At 36.6% G+C, this 23537-nt stretch overlaps 1 protein-coding gene across 3 annotated transcripts in view; it reads left to right on the forward strand.

The window, feature by feature from the left end:
• The window catches only part of neurl1aa (neuralized E3 ubiquitin protein ligase 1Aa), a 390689-nt gene that overhangs the window by 241006 nt on the left and 126146 nt on the right, over positions 1-23537 (forward strand). For all 3 annotated transcript variants that reach the window (XM_028795861.2, XM_028795862.2, XM_051922179.1), the window contains exon 2: positions 19737-19978. In XM_028795861.2, coding sequence (XP_028651694.1) covers positions 19737-19978 — 242 coding nt within the window. The remainder of the gene's footprint in view (positions 1-19736; positions 19979-23537) is intronic.

Raw genomic sequence — 23537 nt, forward strand, 5'->3', positions numbered from 1 at the left:
GAAATGATTAGCAGATAGCTGTTTTTTATAGGGGAATTCTTTCTTGGGATTTCTAGCCAGGTAGTTATTGCATTCCTTCCATTCTTGGAGCTCAAGTAATGTTAATTTTGTGGAATGAACATATCCATTTATATTCATAACATTTTAGGATTATGGGAAGTGATGACTATCCTAGTGTTACCATAATGCATCTTCGTACGGAACAAGGCTTCATGGGGCTAGTTTTATTAAAAAGTTGTGCTATGAAGGTTTATTCTTGCTCCTGCACACTTAAACAGCCCACTTCACTCTTACACAAACTGGTCTGCAGTAGGCACTAAACTCAAGTCCTTTACTACAAAATATCAATTTGGGTCCCACTAATCCTACAGAACTTCCATTTGAATGCATGTCACGTCAATAAATTATTGCATATATTTAATGGGGCCTTTTCCCCCAAACAGCATGTTGTAAGATCAAGAATCCTGACTCAAAATTTTGGTGTTTTTAATTTTCAGTTACACTTGTTCTAAACACTAGTTTTATTTGGACCAAGCAGGGTTCAGAATGTTATGTATGTTTTTAATGATAAGTGATAAATGGGTTGTAGCACTCCTCAAAGACCAGTTGTATACCTTTTAGCTTTTCCTTTGGGGTATATTGCGAGTGCATTTAATATTTAATATAATATGACTTTACATTTTTAAAAACACAAATTTCTGCCAAAATGTTTGCCAGAATAGGTAATGGTATAGTGTAGACATACAACTCTCTGAGGGACTGTGTCTGTTTAACATATACAGTATGTTAAATGAGATTATAATTGCATAAAAAAAGGTTTTCTATATTTATACACAGGTCCTCACAGATGGTGCAGTGATAATGTTGCTGCTTTGCAGTAAGGAGACTGTGGGTTCACTTCCCGGTTCCTCCCTTTGTGGATAGTGCTTTGAGTACTGAGAAGAGCGCTATATAAATGTAATGAATTATTGTGAATTTCCCCTTGGGATTAATAAAGTATCTGTCTATCTATACCAATTGTGTATTGACAATGGGTATCTATTGTCATGTAGGTTTTATGCATGAAAACATGTATGGATGCTTTGTATTTAATGAGTATGTTATTATTGCCACACATTTTCTAAATGTTCTCATGATTTAGTTTAAACTTTAAATATATGTGCATAAATAATTCTACATAATATAATGAAAAATTAATAACTCACTTTGCTCAGAAAGGAAGCTGATACATTTAGCAATATTACAGGGGGATTCCGGTTGAGATAAAACTGCAGCTTTGTCACACTTTGTGAAATGTACGGTCAACATCTGAAAAGCACAAACATTTTACATTGATAAACAATAATCGGATACACGTAAAAAAAAAAAGTAAATATCTGACAGAAAATCTGCAATGACTGTAGGATTTTGTTAGTGATTTATTGTAAGTATAGAAAATTGTTGCACTCTTTATTTATTTTTTTTTGTTATTATAAACATTCCATAGTTAATAGTGTATGTCAAAAATAAAATATTTCTATTATTGATTTATTAAAAATATATTATTAAAAATGCAATAAAATGACATCTTCTTTGAGACAGGGTTAACAGGGTTAATTTGCCTATTGGCTTGAAAGCACAAAACAGCAATGTAAGCAAAACTGAAATAAGAGATTTGGACTGATTTACTTGCTTAAAACCTAAAATATGTTTAGGAATGTCATAGTTAATAAAACCTGCACTGTAGTTCATTAATGAGGCTGCAAAGACAGGACCGATCGCTTGTGACAAAAACCATCCACCATTTCCAACCTCTGCAATCTGTTTTAAACATGGTTTTTATGTAATAAGCATTCATTTTCCTTATTAGACATTTGCCATTAAACACAGTTGCTCTTTAAATTTGTATCTGATATTCTTCCAGTTTTCTTTTTGGAAATGGGCATCATCTGATGATAATATCACAGTAATATCAGAACACCTTTTCTATACTCCAGTAAACAGTAAAGTAATCCAAACAATGCAATCAATTAGTCGTACTTTTAGGTTAATTTTTTTTATACCATCCACTTGTGTATTTTATGCCAGCCAAGAATTATTATTCAGTCCTGGGACATTTGATAGGCTGAAGGTCAACGTTTTCTGAAACACTAAATACGAAAATACTCATAGTACCTTTTTTTGTATGCATATGCTCACTGACTGCTTCTGAAATGAATCTGACAGGTATATTATGCTTGGATTCTACATAGTAATATTTATGCTGTGATTAAAGTTTATTGTGTATTTCCTGCACACATAGAGTTGATTATTTGTACTGAGACATATTTTTTATTTTTGACATTGGTGTTAGTAAACAAAGTAATTAAGCTGTTACTTCTTCAAATAGGTGCATACAAATATACAAATGCTGGTATGTGTACACTGAAAAAAGAATAACCTCCATTCAACTTAAAATAATTAAGGTAATGATTCACACTTAATATTTTCAATCTGATCCAATATAATTCTTTTTATCTTATTGAACCCACAATTTTTAAGTTGAGGCAAATCATTTAGAGTGATTGAGTGCAATTCACGTGTTTTATATTGAAGTAAATCTATTTTTTAAGTTAAGGCAAATCATTTAGAGTGATTGGGTGTAATTCACTTGTTTTATACTGAAGTAAATCTATTTTTTAAGTTGTTACAATTTAAAATGGTTTGTTGGTCGTAACCTGTTTTTATGCTGTTAGAAATATTATGAACATAACACATGCTGTACTTTTTACATTTATTTAAAAATCTAGTGCAAATACATAAGCATTTTGCAGTGTAAATCTTAAATATAAACGTTTCTACAGCTTTCTTGAAAGTATGTTTTATTATGAGTTCTTATACTTAAAATTAACAGTTGAGAAACAGGGTTAGTTACCAGAAATCCTCTGTTATAAAAGTCTGCTGCTGAAAATGACAAGACCTGTATAGCCACGTCCACTCCACTCTGGAAAGTGTTCTTCTTTTTTGGCAGTTGGAAAGCCAGCACGCTGGAAAGTTCGACAGGAAGAATATACAAACGGCCCCTCCCACACAGCACACGAACAACCTAAAATATTAGGTTAACTGAAATAGGATTTTTATGTTTATTCCCTCCACCATAACTTACTTTGGTACAAACAATTTTTTTTACTTTGATTGAGATCTGAAACCAAATATTTCAAGCTACAACACTAAATGACTAATCTTAAGTTGCTTGAAAAAGAACATTTACGTTGAATGAACAACATCAATGTTATAGTTTTTTCAGTGTAGTACTTAAAGCTAAATGACTTTTGTTTCCTAGAAACGTATAGGCCTGCCATTTTGTTTTACTATAAGGAACAGATGTGCTCTTGCTACAGCCAGCAAAGATGGTCTTAAAAAGTCAAGGTTATCAAGAACAAAAAAAAGGTTAATTAATCAGCAGAAAGCTATAATGGCCATAGAAGAAGTTCTTTAAAATGCAGATGCTTCCTATCTTAACTCTATATTCCTGTGTACAAAATGAAGAAATTAATGTAAGCATTTTTATTTCAGGTAGAGTTTATTAAGAAGTGTAACAAATCATTTCAGAGTTACCTACTTATGTGTGAATGGGGTGTGCCTTAATTTGTACCACTGCCCAATCCTTTTAGGAACCCATATTTGATTTCCAGGGCTGCTACTTTCCACATCAATTCTTCATATTCTTCCCATGTCCACGTGGTAGTGCAAGGTGTACTTGGGTTTTCTACCCACATTAAAAAAATGCTGTAGGATGAACAACAATGGAGAATTGCTTATTCTTACCCTATCAGGCAATAACAAAAAAATGAAGTTTACCACTAAGTACTACATTAATGTGTTCTGGATGGATGGATGGATGGATGGATGGATGGATGGATGGATGGATGGATGGATGGATAGACAGACAGATAGATAGAGCAAACTTTATTTGTCCTCAGTAAAGCAAAAAAAATAGAAAGAAAGAAAACCTTTGGCTTTCCAATCCCAGTCGAAGTAGGATGCTATACATATGTTTTGCTGTTGGTATAAAGGAGCCCCTGATGCATTTCTTCACACACTTCTACAGAATAATTAATTGGCTGAAAGTCCTCAGTGTTAGTGTTTCTGAGAGAGAATGTGCAGTATTGTTCATAATGGCACTCAGTTTTGTTTTAATTCTTTCTTTTGCTACAGCCTCCAGGGTGTCCAGAGTGCATCCTATAACTGAACTTGCACTTAAAATTAGCTTGTTGATTCGGTGAACTTCTCCTGAAGTGATGTTTACCAGCCCAGCACACTACAGTGTTAGAAAATTGTACTTCAGTTTTTAAATACCATTTTTAACTTTAGTAAAGGAAAAATATGGAAATGAATACAATTTAGGTTTGAAGGTTAGACAAGGAACTTTTTTTTCTTCTGCCTGAACTTCAACAAATTAGTAAAAAAAAAAAAAGGTTGCTCCAAATGTATATTGTACAGGCCAGGTACAGTAAATTACCTGCCAAGCTAGGAACAAACATTTTTGATGACCAAGTACCCATGGTGCCTCACAGTTTCAGTAGAAAAATATACTTTGGATTTGTTCTAAAATATGTTTACGACTTTGGCTCCTGCATTGACTAGTTATTTAATCAAGCGTGTACAGTAATTATCCTCTGTTGGCTTGCTTCTTCTACGTTGAATGCCACCTGTATGTGTTTATTCTTTTATTTCTGCTGCACAAATATGCTTGGAGGGCAATGGTTTTCAAGTAAATATAGCATTGTAACTAATGATTTCTTGTATTTTGGTTAAAGTGCACAAAAGTGCATATTAAGAAAATGTTATAACTTTAGTAAACTGCTTGTGCCAAAAACTGCAAAAGCTACTGACAAAACGGTAATCTGCTCTTTGAATGTGTTCACCTGATAACATCAATATAATAAAAACAGTCCTTTTTGTATTAAGACATGTACAGTAAAGCACTGCTGACACTGAGTGATGCACTTCGTCTGTCCATGGAGTTTGTTATTTCTGTTTATGTCTACATAGAGTACATGCAAATTGGTTCACATTAATAACTGTGTAGTTTAGGTACATGCATGTGCTTTAAAATAATGTAGCAAAGTAACTCACAAGCATACAATAAAATTTGAATATTGATACAATAATAAAAGAAATATAAAAGCCAAAAAAAACTTCCATTCTGAGACAGCAAAGAAAAATCAAAAAAGGAAGCAGATATGGAATGTATGGGAGAATAAGCTCTTGAATGAAGACCTCTGAAGCAAATTTCCAGCAGGAGGCTAACAGTTCAATGGCCATAAGGTGGCATTTCCATGCGGTTGGGTAGAACCTGCAGACAAAGTTGGCAACATTCTTTCCCATATTTCTCAGAGCAGATAATTAACCTCAAAAAGAAATTTCATGGATAGCATCTTCATTGTGTTGTACATTTGAATTGCAGTTTAACATCAGTATAATCCATCCATCCATCCATTTTCCAACCCGCTGAATCCGAACACAGGGTCACGGGGGTCTGCTGGAGCCAATCCCAGCCAACACAGGGCACAAGGCAGGAAACCAATCCTGGGCAGGGTGCCAACCCACCGCAGACATCAGTATAATAATAAATAATAATAATAAATTTTATTTATATAGCGCCTTTCCCATGCTCAAGGCACTTACAGAATATAATAAAGAACGGCAGAATATACAGTATATAGCATTGTACAAACCAGATAAATAAATAAAGAAGATTAAGACAGTAAATTCTGAAAAAAAAAACAGACAACATAATTGACGGTCTAGCACACACATACAGGTTACATGAGCATCTGGACAGAGAAGTAAACTGAGAGAAAGGTAATAAAGTCAAGTAGAGCTAAAAGCCTTCCTGAACAGATGAGTTTTGAGTTGTTTTTTAAAACATTCATGGAGTCAGCTGACCTGATTAATTTCGGTAGGTCATTCCAGAGTCTGGGCGCTATACAGCTGAAGGCCCTGTCACCCATGGAGTGTAGATTAGTGAGGGGCACAACAAGATTAACAGAATCAGAGGACCTTAGTGGGCGGGCAGGCACATAGTGATGGAGAAGGTCACTGATGTAGTTTGGTGCGAGGTTATTTAAAGCTTTGTAGGTTATTAGTAGGATTTTATATTCGATTCTGTAGGACACAGGGAGCCAGTGAAGACGGAGCAGGATGGGTGTGATGTGCTCGCTGCTGCTGGTTCGAGTAAGGACTCTTGCAGCTGAGTTTTGAATAAGCTGGAGCTGTGATATAAGATTAGAAGGGGCACCTGCCAGTAGGGAATTACAATAATCGATGCGGGATGTGATAAAAGCATGGACAAGTTTCTCAGCATTAGAGAAGGAGAGGAAGGCCCTTAACCTGCATTTACATCATCCTGGTTGTGACGTTAATCTGCATTCAGCACTACAAGCAGGTCCTCCAAGTTACAGGGAAAACTTGGGGGTTGGTGGCAAGATTGGCACTCCAGCCATCGTAAAAAAAACCTCATACTGTTCCAGTGTAGTGCTGAGGTGTCACCCGCTGCACTCTGGTCCTTTTTCAGGTAATTCGTCATGTGTGGCAACGCATTTTAATCAGTGCATGCTTCCAACCTCTCTCCTCTCTTTTATACACACATGCACAGATTAATGTGATATACTTTATGCATACCATTGTAGGATTTCACATGTTTATGTTAAGAAAACGTTTGCCTTTGAATGTGTGCATGTATGTAAGTATACATATAATATTTGAGATTAAGCAGTGTTAGCAACTTGCATGCAAATATTACATTATTTTCTATTGTATAGTTTACAGTATTTTTATGCTATATTACCATATTTGTAGTGTTTTTATCAATTATTCATGGAAAGCCAAGTTTTAATAAATCAAGCTTTCCAGTAATAAATTATGACTGTTCAAATTTTAACATGCTTGAAACTGAGATTATGGAAACGATTACTTTGCAAACCATGGACTGAAACACAAAAAAAAACATTGCATCTGTTTTTGGGGTCATTATTATGGTCACTGGAATCTCGTCTAATCCACTTTTCACAAGGGGATATTGCTGAATCTAGGTTGGATATTATACTTCTACCACAGAGTTAATTTAAAAATATATCCATCCATCCATCCATTTTCCAACCCGCTGAATCCGAACACAGGGTCACGGGGGTCTGCTGGAGCCAATCCCAGCCAACACAGGGCACAAGGCAGGAACCAATCCCGGGCAGGGTGCCAACCCACCGCAGTAAAAATATATTCATTTAGATTATGAGGAAATTGATAATGTCTTATATGCAACATACTCAAGTTTAGCTGACACCATTTCTCAGTGGTTAGTGATGTTGTTTAGATAGATAGATAGATACTTTATTAATCCCAAGGGGAAATTCACATACTCCAGCAGCAGCATACTGATACAAAAACAATATTAAAAAGTAATAAAAATGCAGGTAAAAAGAGACAATAACTTTGAATAATGTTAACGTTTACCCCCCCGGGTGGAATTGAAGAGTCGCATAGTTTTGGGGAGGAACGATCTCCTCAGTCTGTCAGTGGAGCAGGACAGTGACAGCAGTCTGTCGCTGAAGCTGCTCCTCTGTCTGGAGATGACACTGTTTAGTGGATGCAGTGGATTCTCCATAATTGATAGGAGCCTGCTGAGCTCCCGTTGCTCTGCCACGGATGTCAAACTGTCCAGCTCCATGCCTACAATAGAGCCTGCCTTCCTCACCAGATTGTCCAGGCGTGAGGCGTCCTTCTTCTTAATGCTGCCTCCCTAGCACACCACCGCGTAGAAGAGGGCACTCGCCATAACCATCTGATAGAACATCTGCAGCATCTTATTGCAGATGTTGAAGGACGCCAGTCTTCTAAGGAAGTACAGCCGGCTCTGTCCTCTCTTGCATAGAGCATCAGTATTGGCAGTCCAGTCCAATTTATCATCCAGCTGCACTCCCAGGTATTTATAGGTCTGCACCCTCTGCACACAGTCTCCTCTGATAATCACGGAGTCCAGGAGGGGCCTGGGTCTCCTAAAATCCACCACCAGTTCCTTGGTGTTGCTGGTGTTCAGGTGTAAGTGGTTTGAGTCGCACCATTTAACAAAGTCCTTGATGAGGTTTCTATACTCCTCCTCCTGCCCACTCCTGATGCAGCCCACGATAGCAGTGTCGTCAGCGAACTTTTGCACGTGGCAGGACTCCGAGTTGTATTGGAAGTCCGATGCATATAGGCTGAACAGGACTGGAGAAAGTACAGTCCCCTGCGGCGCTCCTGTGTTGCTGACCACAATGTCAGACGTGCAATTCCCAAGATGCACATACTGAGGTCTGTTTGTAAGATAGTCCACGATCCATGCCACCAGGTATGAACCTACTCCCATCTCTGTCAGCTTGTCCCTAAGGAGCAGAGTTTCAATGGTGTTGAAGGCGCTAGAGAAGTCTAGAAACATAATTCTTACAGCACCACTGCCTCTGTCCAAGTGGGAAATTTAAAGTTTAAATTTAAGTTTCCAAGTTTAAATCCAGGGCTAGACTGGTGCTTACACATACTCCACATGTTTTCCTTATACTCTGGTATTCCACCCATATTCAAATAACATGCATATTTGATGGCTATTAATTGGCTTTTTGTGGCTAAATGAATGTGTACTATGGTATAGACTGGACATTTGTCAGTGTTAGTTTTGTCCTTTTGTGTCTGATACTGCTGGTATTGTTTTGCGAATTGGATAAATTAGTAACGGAAATGGATGGACGTGTAAGCCGCAGTATTCTGAAAAAAAAAAGTTCAACCCTATTATTTTCATCACACAACCCTTTACCCTGACACATTAACATTTAATTTGAAAGTAACAAAATGAAATACTGTGATCTTAACATTCAGTACTGCTGCCAGATGTATAAAAGCAGGGGTGCTGTTAAATCTTCTCATTAGAACATTGTTCTTAATGGCCTTTATTTGCAGAATGCAATTTAAAAATCTTAAAAATTCAGTTCAGAATAGTTTTCCGGTAATGAAAAACATTCTAACATTGAAGTGCTTATAGTTTGAGTGATGTCATTATCTATAAAGATATGGAATTATGGCTTCAGCAGCAATCAGAATCCCTAGTGTAAGCCTCCTGGGAAGATTACATTCTTTAATTTGACTCGGCCTGAGGCCTTTTCAAAGTGCATTTAGTGAAGGTCACATATGCTGATGTCTGCACTAAAGCATGAACCTTCTATTTCAAAGCTCTTGATCCTCTCAGCCCTAACAGCTGAAGGTGCTCGTGTAAGCATCAGCCTGTAGCCTCCATGGCACTATCAGATTTTTGTTTATCCCTGCAGAGTCATTGGGCATGATGCTGTAACTACTTGCTATCATCCTTTTCTACTCAAAATGCAATTTCTTTAAAAGGTAAAGAAAATTTGAAGGTGTGATTTATTTTTTAGTAAACCTGAGCTTAAAGCTTGCTTGTCCTGCTTCATTTATCAAAATATTGACTTTATCAAACAATAGATGTTATTCTGCAATTTAACATTTCTTACAGTTGATTATACAAGAAAGATCTAATCAATTTGAGCATGTCTGGACATTGACCAAAGTTGTTGTGGAAATAGTTGTCAGTATAAATAAGGAAACGGTACTTTTGGATTATTCTTAAAAGCTAAGCCTGCACAGGACGTTTAATATAGTGTGATGTCTGCTAAGTGCAAAACCCAATTTACTTTGTGTAATCTACAGTATGTGATCAATATCTGTCCACTGCTTTACTTATGGCTGTTTGCGGTAGCAAATTGGAGAATGCAGATTAGGCAGACACAATGCAACAACAGTTAGAAATGTTTGTAAGAGTTTTAAAAGGACACCTGGTCACCTTGTCAAAAACATAGAAGTGCTCACTAAGTGTTGCCACTTATCATGTTGTTTTCTGCTATTTAAGATATTTAACATAAAAACAATGTCCCATAATGTCTAGTATATGCCTACTTTCTTCACTGTTTGTTTAGATTTATTTCCATGTAACAACAGTTCTTTCTTCAAGGTTCTTCCTCTTCAAAAGTATAGAGAGTGTGCAAAAAAGACTTGATTTCAACATAAGGTGATTTAATAAAAGAATTGCTTCTTTTCTTATTACAAATTGACCCTGGTGCCTTGCTTTAAATACAAAGTAGCCATTAAAAGATTAAAATTAGTTTCACAGAACACTACAGCTAGTGCCAAGAAAATGAATCTGTTTGTTGTAGCTCAGTGATTTATGGTGTCATTGAAAGGTCCTGCATATTGTTCCTATCTGATAATGGCTGTCACGCCATTCATTATTTTAATTATTGCTGTATGGACCTGAGAGACTGCCATGCACCATCTTTACAAGGGCATATCAGGGATAGCAGACAGCTCCGTGAATATGCAGTTGTGTGTCCCTTCTGTAAAGTGGCTACAGGGCTGAGTAAGGGACCAGCTAAGGCACGCCCAACACCGAAACACTGCTTTTTGGGTTTACCCTGTATGATACTGTAAAAGCAGGGCGTCACAGTAGCAGCTGTTTCTGTGTGCGTACCTAAGATGGATTGTGAAGACAGTTTCTATAGTAAGCCATACACTTGATTCTATAATTAGATTCAGACAGTAAATTTGTGTACATAAAAGCAGAAATATGGAATAGTAAATTAAACCTAAAAACAAGCGTGTAGCTTTATTCTTACATACTTCTTCTTTTTAAGCTTGTATTTGATGAGTTCATGTTAGTGTCTTCCCACAGTCCAAAGACATGCAGGTTAGGTCGACTGGCGATTCTAAATTGGCCGTAGTGTGTGCTTGGTGTGTGGGTGTGTGTTTGTGTCCTGCGGTGGGTTGGCGCTCTGCCTGGGATTGGTTCCCTGCCTTGCGCCCTGTGTTGGCTGGGATTGGCTCCAGCAGACCCCCGTGACCCTGTGTTCGGATTCAGCGGGTTAGAAAATGGATGGATGGATGAATGGATGGATGTTAGTGTCTGTTAGTGCTGTTTTCATTTGATAGCCACAATTCAGCCAGCTCTCTGGCACTCTTAATTATTTGCTTTGAGTCTCGCGGCAGTCATAGTGGACAAAGAGCAATATGCAACTACAATACAGGAAATGTCTACCTGTCCAAGGCAAGGCAGACAGGTGGCATAACTTTAAATTTAATATACTTTGAAGGAAGACTCCACCACTCCCACCAAAATCATTTACTCCAGAATCATTTACATGCACATTTGCTTACTTTGATTTGAATGAGTATGCCTGCCCACTCCAAAATTCTTTACATATACATTTGTATCTGCAGACTTTAAAGAGGGATCCCCAGTTGTTTAAGAAGCTTGCAAAATATAGTACCGGTAGTTATTTTCTTTTACTCTACTTCACATACAGATACGCACGGTTCATCCTGTTTCTACATTAATGCTCTGTGGTCTGTAATCAAGGCAACTACACCCACGAGGATGAAAGGAACCTATGCAAGACACTTGAGAGGAAACAGAAAAAAAGACAGAAAGAAAGAAAAGACACAGGTTTAAAGTGATGGAAGAGTCAAGATCGAGGGAAAGCAACTGTGGGTGTGTAGAGGCAGCTGGTTGGAAGATGGCCCTGGACAGGAGTGAGTGGATGGCGCTCGAGGGGCGTCTTAGGAGCATCCATGTGCCGAACTTTATGCATGCCTAGTGTAAAATCGTTGCCAGTCTGCTTCACTCGTGTGTGATTTCATGACTTGATCAGTACTCTACCAAAATTTCCATCCCACTTGTTTTTAAAAAACAAACAAAATTGCAGTATTTTCATTTGAGGGCTATATAATGAGTACTGCCACCACCTACATTATACTGATGGCCGATGCGGCACCACATGGCTAATTTTAATTCATAAATAGCTATGTGCCCAGCTACATCTTCAAACAAGCTGTAAAGGAGCCTCACCCCCATCAAAATTAGAATGAGGTCTGTAAAATAATAATAATAACTAAAGATTACTATTTAAGATGCATTTTGTTTCTTTTTGATGGAAGAAAAAAGTATGAAGCATCTGCACAGACAGAGCAGAGAAAAAAAAGATGTTCTAGCTATGCCTGGAGCAACGATTTCAAACAACAACACCACCCCTTCGTGACACGGCCAGAGTGTGCCACAAGATTATAACTTTGTGAGTGCAATGATCCATATTTTATTTACGTATTGCTAGTTTGTGGCCATATGTTATATTTTGTTTGTGGTATTCCTTCTGTTTGCATCTTTTTTTTTTTGTTTGAGACAATGTAGTACAATGGTTAGCACTGCTACATCACAGCTCAGGTGACACTTTTGGCCATGATAATCAGTTCAGCATAGTTGGCAGACACTTTCCTAGCCCTTAGAGGCACTTAAAATTAAAAGACAGTGGCACCCACTGGGGAAGCTCTTATTTCCTCTTTGATTTCAATGCATTTTGTGGAGCTTGGCTGAGTTTCCAAACATTTCTGTGATTCTGTGAACTCTGTGGGATTCGTTCATCACTATTTATGAACAACAAATTGAATCAGAAAATACACATACTGTAAGAAAGTAATAATCCTCTCATTTGTTACATCTTTTCTTTTTTATTATACCTGGAAGTCACAGTTAACTATTTTTATTGAAAGGTATATGCAGTATTATCAATTTATTTCATTTCCATTTGTATTTAGAAAATTTTTACTTTTACTTTACATTCTGCAACTTTGGTAAACTAACCAGTAAATAAATCAAGCACAAAGAACAAGTTAGATTTTTACCCCCAATATCACATGAAAAGACACACTTTGATATATTTGAGTTAAGTATTTCAAACTAAAGGTGTATAACATAAAATCACATAAAAGTTATCACATAATCACATAAAAATTAAAATTTCTCCATTCTTATTTCCTAAATGTCGAGCATGTAAAACTAGGTTACACAGCCATACTTGTTGAAGGTGTGTTTCCTTTCCATTCATTTAGCTACAAACAACTGCATTCTGTTTCTTGGTTATGCCTGGCAAAGAGAGCTTCTCTGTATTTTCATAAATCTTTTTCATTCAGGGAATTTTAGATATGTGTGTAAATTGAAAGAACAACTGTCCCTGATCTGTATGACTGTATTCATATTTATTAAAAAGAGATAAAACTATGTTGGGAGAACTTATGGGAATTATATGTCGTAAAAATGGAGGACAGTTTATCTTTATTGTGTAAAATCTAATTCAATGATCTGAAAAAGAGTCATAAAATGCAATAAAGAATCAAACGCTGCCAAAGTCTGGCAAAGGTAAATGAGGGCCTATATAGCCCTTAAGAAAGTGAAATGTACTTTACATTCTGGAATTTATGAATCTTTGCACAACAGGACAAAGAAATTAAACCGCCTACAGTACATGTACCCCTGAACTTCGAAAGCAAACAACTTATTGCCCTGTCCCGCATGTGAATGATTAATTTTCACTTTATAACAGCAGCAGCAGCATCAAAAATAAAATTGTTTGGAAAAAAATTTGACAAGTGCGTCCAAAAAATATTTGCAGTGACATCATCAGGAGTCACTAATTGCCATCAGCATTCGGTAAAATCATTTGGTTTTAGGAGCATTTTCCATCCAGTTGTTGTTGTGGGAACACTGAGGTTTAATTTTGTAACTTTCATTAAATTTCATTCCTTCTTTTGTTGATTTTGTTATGGCTATGCCAATTACACTAGTAGTAAATATGCCATTTCATTTCCAGTTTTACTGTTCTCTGCTCTGCTGTGTTGGCCTGTTATAAAGCAGCACTATGTACTTGATGCCATGTATCTAGAAACTTTCCTTCATCCTATTCCTTTCACATTGATTGAAGAATTATTCCATGTATTAATCAGTTGCTTTATTTTTATCTGGATGATGGGAAATCACAGAAAATCTGTATATTAAAAAAGTAAAACAGGGTATTTTCTTTTTGTGATTGTAGTCCTTCACCACACCAAAATGTTCCAAGATCTGTTCGGAAAATTCTTAAACAGTGATATGGATGACCATCTAAGGCAGAATATTTGCAATCATTATTGATTTATTTGGTTAAAGTTGTATTGGCATATTTTCATTTAAACCCAAGCAAAAGGAGATTCCATGGTTAGAGGAAAAATTAGCTTTTTTACCTCAGTGTTATTTGCAGTGCTTGTTGCGATTTTGCAAAGACAAATTAACAAAAACTGCAATGCCAAGAGTGGAATAGAGAATCCTAAAAAAATTTTGGGGTTCCAGCCTGTCACCCTGTTTAATTGTGTCTCGACTTAATATAAAGAAAAGGTAATAAAAGAAACAGATGCATGGTGGTGTTTTAACATAAACCAGGGGCTTAAGCAGCGTTCCTTTCTTGTTGGAGCTAACTAAGTACTTCATCCTGCTGAAAATTCAGGTTGCAAGTGAGGTGCCTCCTTCTGGGAAGGGGCTGTTTTATATGCTTCATGGGAGTGACTACTGGTAAGTCTGTCTTTTGGGCTGTGTTCTCTGGATTGCGGAGGGAAGAGACAAGATAGTTAGAAACTGCACCCTCACTCGCTCCGGGGTGGTACCACATACATGTGGTCCTGTACCACATACATGTGGTCCTCAGATGCAGATGTGTGACATAAGATAAGAAAAGCTGATAGTGATTTTTACCATGCCTAGAATTTCTATCAAATATATGTCAAAGTTATTGTATGTAAAGTTTTTTTGTCTTGGTCAATAGTAAAACAGACAAAAAGAGTTAAATATGGCTATGATTTTTATCAGTTTAAGTGTTCATGAAAAAAGATAACCACTGTATAACTTGTTTGGCTAAAGTTGTTTCAGTGTTCTTTCATTTAAATAAGGTGCACTTTAACACAAATATTGATGCATCCATTTTCCAAGCTTGCTTATTTCAGTACAGAGTTGCATGGAACCTGATCTCAGCAGCATTTGGTGCAAGGTGAGAGTCAAATCTGAACGGGACACCTGTTCATTAAAGGGTATAATAACACACACTTGCTCATACTGCTCCAGTTTAGATTTCCTAATATATCTTACATTATGTCAAGGAATGACATGCAGGCTCCACACATGACAGTCACTTGAATCTAGTAATACGGAGGCAAATAGTCTTTATTATATTTACGTAAGTATTCTTTAGTTTACATTAATCAGTGCTGTTTCACCTTTCTGGTCTAAGGTTATGTCTTCTGAAACATGCAGTAACTCTACATTTATGATTACAGATTCTGATGAGCTCTTGTTAGAGATAAAAATGCAGTTGTTTCATAAAAGACATGCAGCCTTCTAACTAAGCACTAACAAAGTGAACAATGGGGAAACAAACTAACTCCCCACTTCTGATACAGGCAACAGCAGGGCTTCTTTAGAATCCTCAAAGCCCAAACTCTCAAACTGAGTGACAGAGAGGACCCCATTAGATAAGGAGTACATGCTTATAAATGATGAAATGAGAAATTAGCTAGCAGTGCTGATGCTTGTGTTCACAACATATTTTGTTAATTTGTGTATTTGTTTATTTACTTTTAAGATCTAATTTTGGGGACACTTTAGTTTAGGGGCTGCAAAAACACATCTATTACTCATTTACTCTTACATAAAAACTTTAAAAAAGGCTTCTTTTGGTCTTCCTAGCACTTATAAAACATTAGTAGATAGGTTATTCACTTACGTGCAGCATATTGACATGATGGTAAAATGACTTGTTAATATGAAGAATTCACAGGTTTTATACTAAATATGTAATATTTAAGAGACGTGTCTCAGTTAGGCCACCTCGGACTACACCAAAACAAAGTTTTGTTAGTAGGTCACATTGCAGAGATTTTAATGAACACTTTACAGATCCTATGAAAGTGTTATGAAGACCCAAGGAAGCGTTGTTAAAGTCTTGTTTTATAGGAGTAAATGAGTAATAGATGCACTTTTGCAGTACTTAAACTAAAATATTACACTGATTTTAAATGACAGAATGATTTCCTTAATCTCCAGATTAATACAGTTCACATTTCTGACACTGTCTATTACCTAGCTACAACCATCAGTTCTTTATTTCACAAAGTGCATGAGATTTTTAAAAACATAATTGTGCAGTTAGGAACAACCACATATCATTTTGTTATGTTTTATTTATATTCTCAGTTTCTTGGGACTGTATAAACTGACCATCTTGTTGCAGACTGGTATATTTCATAAGAAATGGTTTTCCTTGTGGTTGTATCTTTATCAGAAAAGAAGGTATGTGGTATTTGTGAAATCCTTACTAGAGGTATGTCAACATAATTCCTCAGGTAGGTTTTTATCAAAAGGGTCATGGTGTCTGCCCAATGTATAACATTCCCTTCATTTAGTGGTATAACTGAAGAGCATGAGCCATAGTGTTATCATTGATCTATTAATTTATGTTATTACTGTTACTGAGAACATACTTTTGTGTTGTTGTATATTTTATTTGGTAATGGTTGGCAGTAAAGTGATGATGACAGTTAAAATGACAATTGAAATTTTCGTAAAGGGCATTTGTTGGATTAGATTAGATAAACTTTATTATTCCCAAGGGGAAATTTAGTTGTATACAGCAGCAGAAAATTTAACAAAAAGTAGAAAAACAAAGATTCAGACTCACAGGACAAATAATAACTTCAATCATTAGTTAGATAGATAAATGAATGAATAAAATGGCAAAATAAATTTAAAGAGTATAAGTATTCTGGGATGTATGAAGCGAGCTTTGTATTGCTTGATAGCAGGACCCAGAAAAGACCACCAGAGGCACTTTTTAGCACACAGTGGTGGAATGAGCCTGTGGCTAAAAGCGCTCCAAGAGAGTGCATCATGGAGTTGATGGAGGGGATTTACCATGATGGCATCCGGTTTTCCCACCTTCCCCTTTTCACAGCAGTTTCCAATGTGTCCTGGTTCACCCTATGATGGAGCAAGGTTTCCTGATAAATTTGTTTAGGCATTGTGCATCCTTTGAGCACAAGTTGCTTCTTCTGCAGACCACAGGACAGAACACCACACTGGCTACAACAGACTAGTAGAACATTTCCAGAAGCTTGCTGCACACATCAAATGCTTTGAGTCTCCTTAGGAAGTTCAGTCTGCCCTGACCGTTTTTGTACCGCATTACTGTGTTGTCAGACCAGTCCAGTTTGCTGTCTGTGTGAACCCCCGGGTACTTGTTGCTCTGCACCACTTTCATGTCATTCCCTTGAATGGTGACTGGTGTCAGAGGGTCTTTGCCATGCTGGAAGTCCACCACCAACTCTTTTGTCTTGCTGATATTGAGTTGCAGGTTGTTGTCCTTGTGGCACAAGACAAATTCCTCCACAACTTTCTTCTGTTCTGACTCGTCTCCAGTATCAGTGCAGCCTATGATGGAGGAGTTACCTAAAAATTTCCGTAGATGGCAAATGGTGGTATTATACTAAAAGAATGCTGTGTTAGTGATGAACAGGAACTGACACAGGACAGTTCTCTGAGGTGACAAGGGGGCTCCGCCCCCTGCTCGCTTCGCTCGCCTACCCCCGGGGTTGGGTAACCCGAAATACATTGATGAATGTATGAGATATATGGGAGTGTAAAGGTGTAGATGACGAACAAAGGAAGTAAAGAACCCATAGCATGGCACATTAGAAGGATCTATTGGAATACTTCTTTATATACAACATTTGTAGTAAAATCGTTGATAGATTGTGTCATCTGGATCTAACACGCAGCTCTGTGCATATTTGCGTTCGTGATTTGGCTCAGGGTGCGCTGTTCCAATCTGATGTAATATTTTTCCACATACGCGAAAGCAGTATGGGCCATTGCCAGCTGGTGGCCTGATATTTACCCCGGTAGATGCAAAAGCAAATGAACTATTGTAGGATCTAATGCAGTCCATAATGTTTTTACTTTCGGCTACATTGTTAGTTAGAAACATCCGTATATATTCAGGATATTCATCTAAAGGAGGCAGTCTAACCTGACCCCTTTGACAACAATGTGTAAACTCATTAGTTGTATTGCCAGTTGTTTCTTCAGGGAAGTTAAGTAAATGACAATGACAGCAAATGATATTCATTAATCCTAATGAATGTTCATTAATAGTGGACGCATTACAGAATGTGTTGTCAGCTAATTTGCGGAATTGTTTAGCGGCTGTTTGTTGTTCCTTTCTTTCGTTAGTTGAAAAGTTTCGTTTTGGAGCCGGAGCCGTGACCGTGACTCCATTAGTTATCCGTTGTCTACCGTTAGTAATATGGATAATTGCACTTACAGTTAATACGGAGCGTTTTCTGTGGTTGTACTGTTAATAATGCATCACTGTAATGTGATTCACATATGCTATATGGTTTGGATGTGTGAGGATGCCGTACGTTTAATACGGAGAGTTCGTTTATTCTCATTACCCGGACCATGCTGTGTAGTGTGGACGTTCGGTTCAGAAGCGCGTTGTAGGCGCATGCGCCTTTCGTACTTTCACGCGCCTTCCGTACTATCTTTGTGGACCTGTGGGGCCTCCGTAGCCTCTTCCGTTCGACTCTGGGGTGCAGCGCAGAATCCTCTTTTTTGTGTAGCTGTGTCGTTAGTCGTCAGCTATGGGCGCGTTGTTGCTTCATTTCTCATTCTCGTTTTTGGGCCATGACTCCTTCGTTTGTGGTGGATCAGACTTCGCTTGTGGTTTATGAGACGCGCGCTGTAGGCACCTGCGCACTATGTCTCATGGTCCCATCGCCGTGTACCTGCGTCCATGCCTTCCGGTTTACCATTCTCGGTTAGTAATATGGATAACAAACCGTCATTTCTGATACACAGTCCTTGAGCCTCATAAACTGTTCTATGTTGGCCAGATAGTCCATGATCCAGGTGATGGTGGGGACATCAAGATCCATAGCCTTGAGCTGTTTCCCTAGTTGATGAAGCAGAATGGTGTTAAAGACACTGGAAAAATCAAAGAACATTATCCTGACTGTGGTTGTGGCTTTGTCCAAGTTGGAATAGGCTCTGTGGAGCATGTATATCAGAGCATCCTCTGCATCTATATGTGTCTGATAGGCAAACTTCAGATGATCCAGATGTTCTGAAACCAGGGGTTGATTCAGTTTCAGGATCAGCCTTTCAAAGATCTTCATGATGTATGAAGCAAGAGTCATTGCTATGACTGGAATGCCTTTTCTTTGTCACAGGGACCACACTGGATGTTTTCCACAGCTGAGGAACATTATATATGTATTGTATATATTAGTTTCCTTCTATATTCCCTATACATGTGGGTTACATTCATTGGTGACTGCATACTGGCTTGTTAATAATAAGGTATTTTTCTTCCAGTATACTGTACTTGTGGGTTTGCTCTGAAAAGTGTCTATTTCCTGCCACATTTAAGTAATACCCAGATTTTTAGTTAATTAATTCTCAATGTGTTCTTCTGAAAAAATGTAGAAAATTGTAAAAAAATATATATATTTGAAGGCTAATTTTTCTATCTTTCTGTTTCTTGAGCTTTTTAATTTAAGATTTTGTAGCCTATTATAACAACAGTGGGTGCTATGCAGGAGCCATTTAAGGGCCAGCTCACTCAAACAGGGCCAATACAAAATAACCAAATTAACTGTTATGCATGTTTTCAGGACATAGAGGAAAACCACAAAGGAGCATCCATGTTTCCTGGAGTTGTGATGTACCAGCATTAATCAATGTACTACAATGCCATCTATTAATATAATAAATACATATGCATTTTGGAGAAACTGATTTTTTTTCCCTTATTTGTTTTAACTAGATTCTCTCAGTGGACCTTTTCCTGCCAGTTCACACCGATGCCACCACAAATCCAAGAGATGTTTGCCCATCCAGCAGTGTGGGGGGCACCCAATCAGTCCCCTGCTGTTTCACCCAAGTGCCAAGGGTTCACAGATCATCATGGACCTTTCCCAGAAGTCAGTCAAGAGGCAGGCAAGCTTCTGTAATGCAATTACTTTCAGCAATAGACCTGTTGTCCTGTACGAGCAGGTCAGATTAAAGGTAATCCAGACTGGTTTTATTTCTAAATTTCATTTTGTGTCTCAAAATAGCCGGCTCATTCAGATATACAAATATATTTTTACATGACTACATTTATTCAGTTAACAAGTAATGTTTGGTTTCCCTGTTAGTAATCCATGACTGTCTGAACTGTTTAGCATCTCATGCCCTTGGGAAGCTGACAATATCAGAGGCAGTAAATCTTTCTTGGGCTGAGTTAACAGAATACTAGACATTTTTCAGAAAAGCAAAAATCATTTTAACATAGATTTGCTAAAAGCAGATAACACTACTAAATATCATGACTGAACAATTTTCTAAATTAAATCAAGAGGTTATCAATGCTATGATATATTTAAAAACCTATGGTGTAACTAAAATGTATCCGGCATTTTTCCTTCTTTTCATCTTATAATTAGCAGCTGGCTTTTCAGATCTTGACTGCTAACTGTCCAGACATTTAACCCTTACACCGTTTCAAAATATTTAATACCAAAAACCACAAAAGCAAACATAGCACTTATTTTGACACTAGAATAAAATACTTGCAATCTAATTTACATAAGAATAATTACAAAATATTCAGCTCAGAAAACAGCCAGTCAATAAAAACACTATTGTGCCTACCACATCTCAATTGAATTTGTGAGGTTAGTTGATTCTTAGAAAAAATTGTTTACCCCAGTGTATGATACAGCTATGATTACTTTATTGTGTTTTACAATCCTCTGTATATAAGGATATTGTAGTAGAATGTTATTGTTGTGTATATGAGATCAAAGGAATTTTCATAATTTCAAAGGCATTACTGTCAAAGATTTCTATTTGCATGATAGTAGATTAAATTAAATTAATATTGCACACTATGTTATGCATGTTTATCTACTGGCTACAATAGATGATTATTTTACTGTATGAAGTTTTATTATATTTAAGTTTGTGTTCCATTGATAACAAAAGGAAATAATTTAAGAAATAAATCCTTATCTATCTATTTAGTATATAATAAAACACTAAGGTCTGTGTGCCCGGTTCCTCTGAGAAGTCTGATTGGTCAGTTTTTGTGACACAGCCAAACACTAAATGTGAGCATGCAAAACACAAGGAGGAGTAAAAGTGCATGCTGAGAGAGTCGCTGTCAAAGACGGATATAATAAAACTGGACAGTAGTGAAGAAACTAATGACCGTCTGAGATGCAGGCTTTACGGGAACATGGTAAAGAAAGGAATTGCTGATGAGGAGATGTTCAGACAAGATAATACAGAGGAAACACATTGAAAGTACATGCATGGCAAGAGATAGGAAATATTTTTAATTTTTTCCATTACCTGCCTTTGACTGGTAGCATGGCTAGCAAATTATAAATACTAAAATGATTAACTCTTTAATTATCTGCCCCTTGTACTGTGAAAAATAGTTTGCCAGATTTTCTCTGGTGAAATCATTTTAGACGTTACATTAGTTAAATTAATTTATGGTGTAATATATGAAATCAGTTACCAGTTGGCTAATACAGCTGCTAACAAAAACAATATAATGCAGACACAAACACTCATAGTAAAGTAGAGGTTTTACCACCATGGGATCAGTAAAGTTTATCTAATCTAATCTAATCTAACCACCAACTGACTTTGAGACAGGTGGATTTGAAAGAGCTTGAAAATCCTGCAAAGCACAATGAAGTACACTACAAAGAAATGAAGAAAATACAAGACAAGTGTAATCTAAATTTAAGTCATAGTCAGATAGGCAACCCAAGAAGAATTGGAGTCTTCTACGTCTTAGTTGTCAAACTGTATGTATTCAGCCAACAGCATTTTCACACAGACTCAATCTAAATATCAAAAATCCCAACTAAAAGAGTATTGCATGATCTGAAGAATTAAAACCGATCTTATAATGGTTTAATAATAATTCTTTACATTTATATAGCGCTTTTCTCACTACTCAAAGCACTCTCCACACAGGGAGGACCCGGGAAGCGATCCCACAATCTCCTTACTGCAAAGCAGCAGCACTACCACTGCACCACCTGTGAGGATAAAACCAATCTTATGTGTTATGTGCTGTGCTTGGCACAATGATAAAGCCACACATCATATTGAGAGCAGCAAAAGCATGCAAGGGAGAACATAATGCTATGGAAAGGCTTCTTTACTTCAGGGTCTAAATGAGTTTCTACGATAGAAGGCAAATTGAGTATAATAAAATACATAAACATACTGGAGGAAAACCTGCTGAGATGTGCAAGAGACCTAAAGATGGGGCTTCCAGCAGACCATTGACCCAAACATAGAACCAAAGACACAACACCATGTCTGCAAATCAATAAATTTACTATTGTTGAGTCTGGATTTGCCCAGCCAAACCTTGGACCACAGTTCATTTAAAAATAAATGGCAGAATTGAAAATTGTGGTATACTAACTGCTCTATTCAAAGTTAATGGATTTTGAGTAATTCTTGCAAAGACAGACAAAAACTGCAATATTTAGAAAACTTTGATAAATATTAAAATATGCTGGAAGTTTCTATCAAAGGTACAGGGTATACATACTAAAAATTATTTGCAGGAGAAAAATGCTTTTTATATTTAATTATTTTTATATTTTAGAATTTATAATAATTAATTGAGTTTTGTCTTCACTGTAACTTTTATTTTTTGTGTTTTAGTCAGTAAAAGTCCAGTTAAATATATTACTTTTAAGATTCATTATCATAATGCAATAAGATATTAAAAGATGAATTATGCTTGAACACATTTTATAGCCAGTGTATAACTTTATGCACAATGCACAAAGAGACAGAGATTTAATATTCGTATTAAGTGAATTAGTCTCTTAGAGCTGCAGGGCTTGCGGATACATTTATCCAAGTGTGACCATTAAAAGAGCCAGTCACAATACATTAAGGACACTAATAAGCTTTGCATTTAAGCAGACAATTAGTGATTTTCATGTATTAAACTTGGCCTTATAATGATGTAGTCTGAATATATTAAATGTGTCCTTGGTTATTTTAATACTATAATGACAAAACAGATTTTGGAAACCTATATACTTGTATATTTCTTTTTTTTATTCTTGTCAAAAAGGTAATGAATAAAAATTATATAAAGATTTTAAGTTTAGTATGGAATTATATATCATTTTATATACAAGTATATACTGCATATATAGTTATTTTTAGGTTAGCTACAATAAAAAGTGAGAATAATGTTTCATACTGTGCAGCAAAGATGACACATCTCATATGGACACAATATCTTGGAAGATGTCTAAAATTTTACCAAATAAGATTCTCAAGATAATTTTAAAGAAGTTGAATAGTGAGTGTTGGTGAAATAGGCAAAGGACACTGTGAACAGAGATCAAGATTTGTGAGAATCAGAGGTAACGCTTTATTTTAGGTACTACAAGAATGCACCTATTACTTATTTAGTGTTATGTAGCAGTACCATAACAAAGGCTTCTCTTGGTCTTCATGACCCTTATAAAACATCAGTAGATCAGTTATTCTTCTCTGTGCAGTGTGGCGTATTGGCATGATGGTAAAATGA

The sequence above is a fragment of the Erpetoichthys calabaricus genome, chromosome 2 (assembly GCF_900747795.2).
Source record: "Erpetoichthys calabaricus chromosome 2, fErpCal1.3, whole genome shotgun sequence".
Lineage (NCBI taxonomy): Eukaryota > Metazoa > Chordata > Cladistia > Polypteriformes > Polypteridae > Erpetoichthys > Erpetoichthys calabaricus.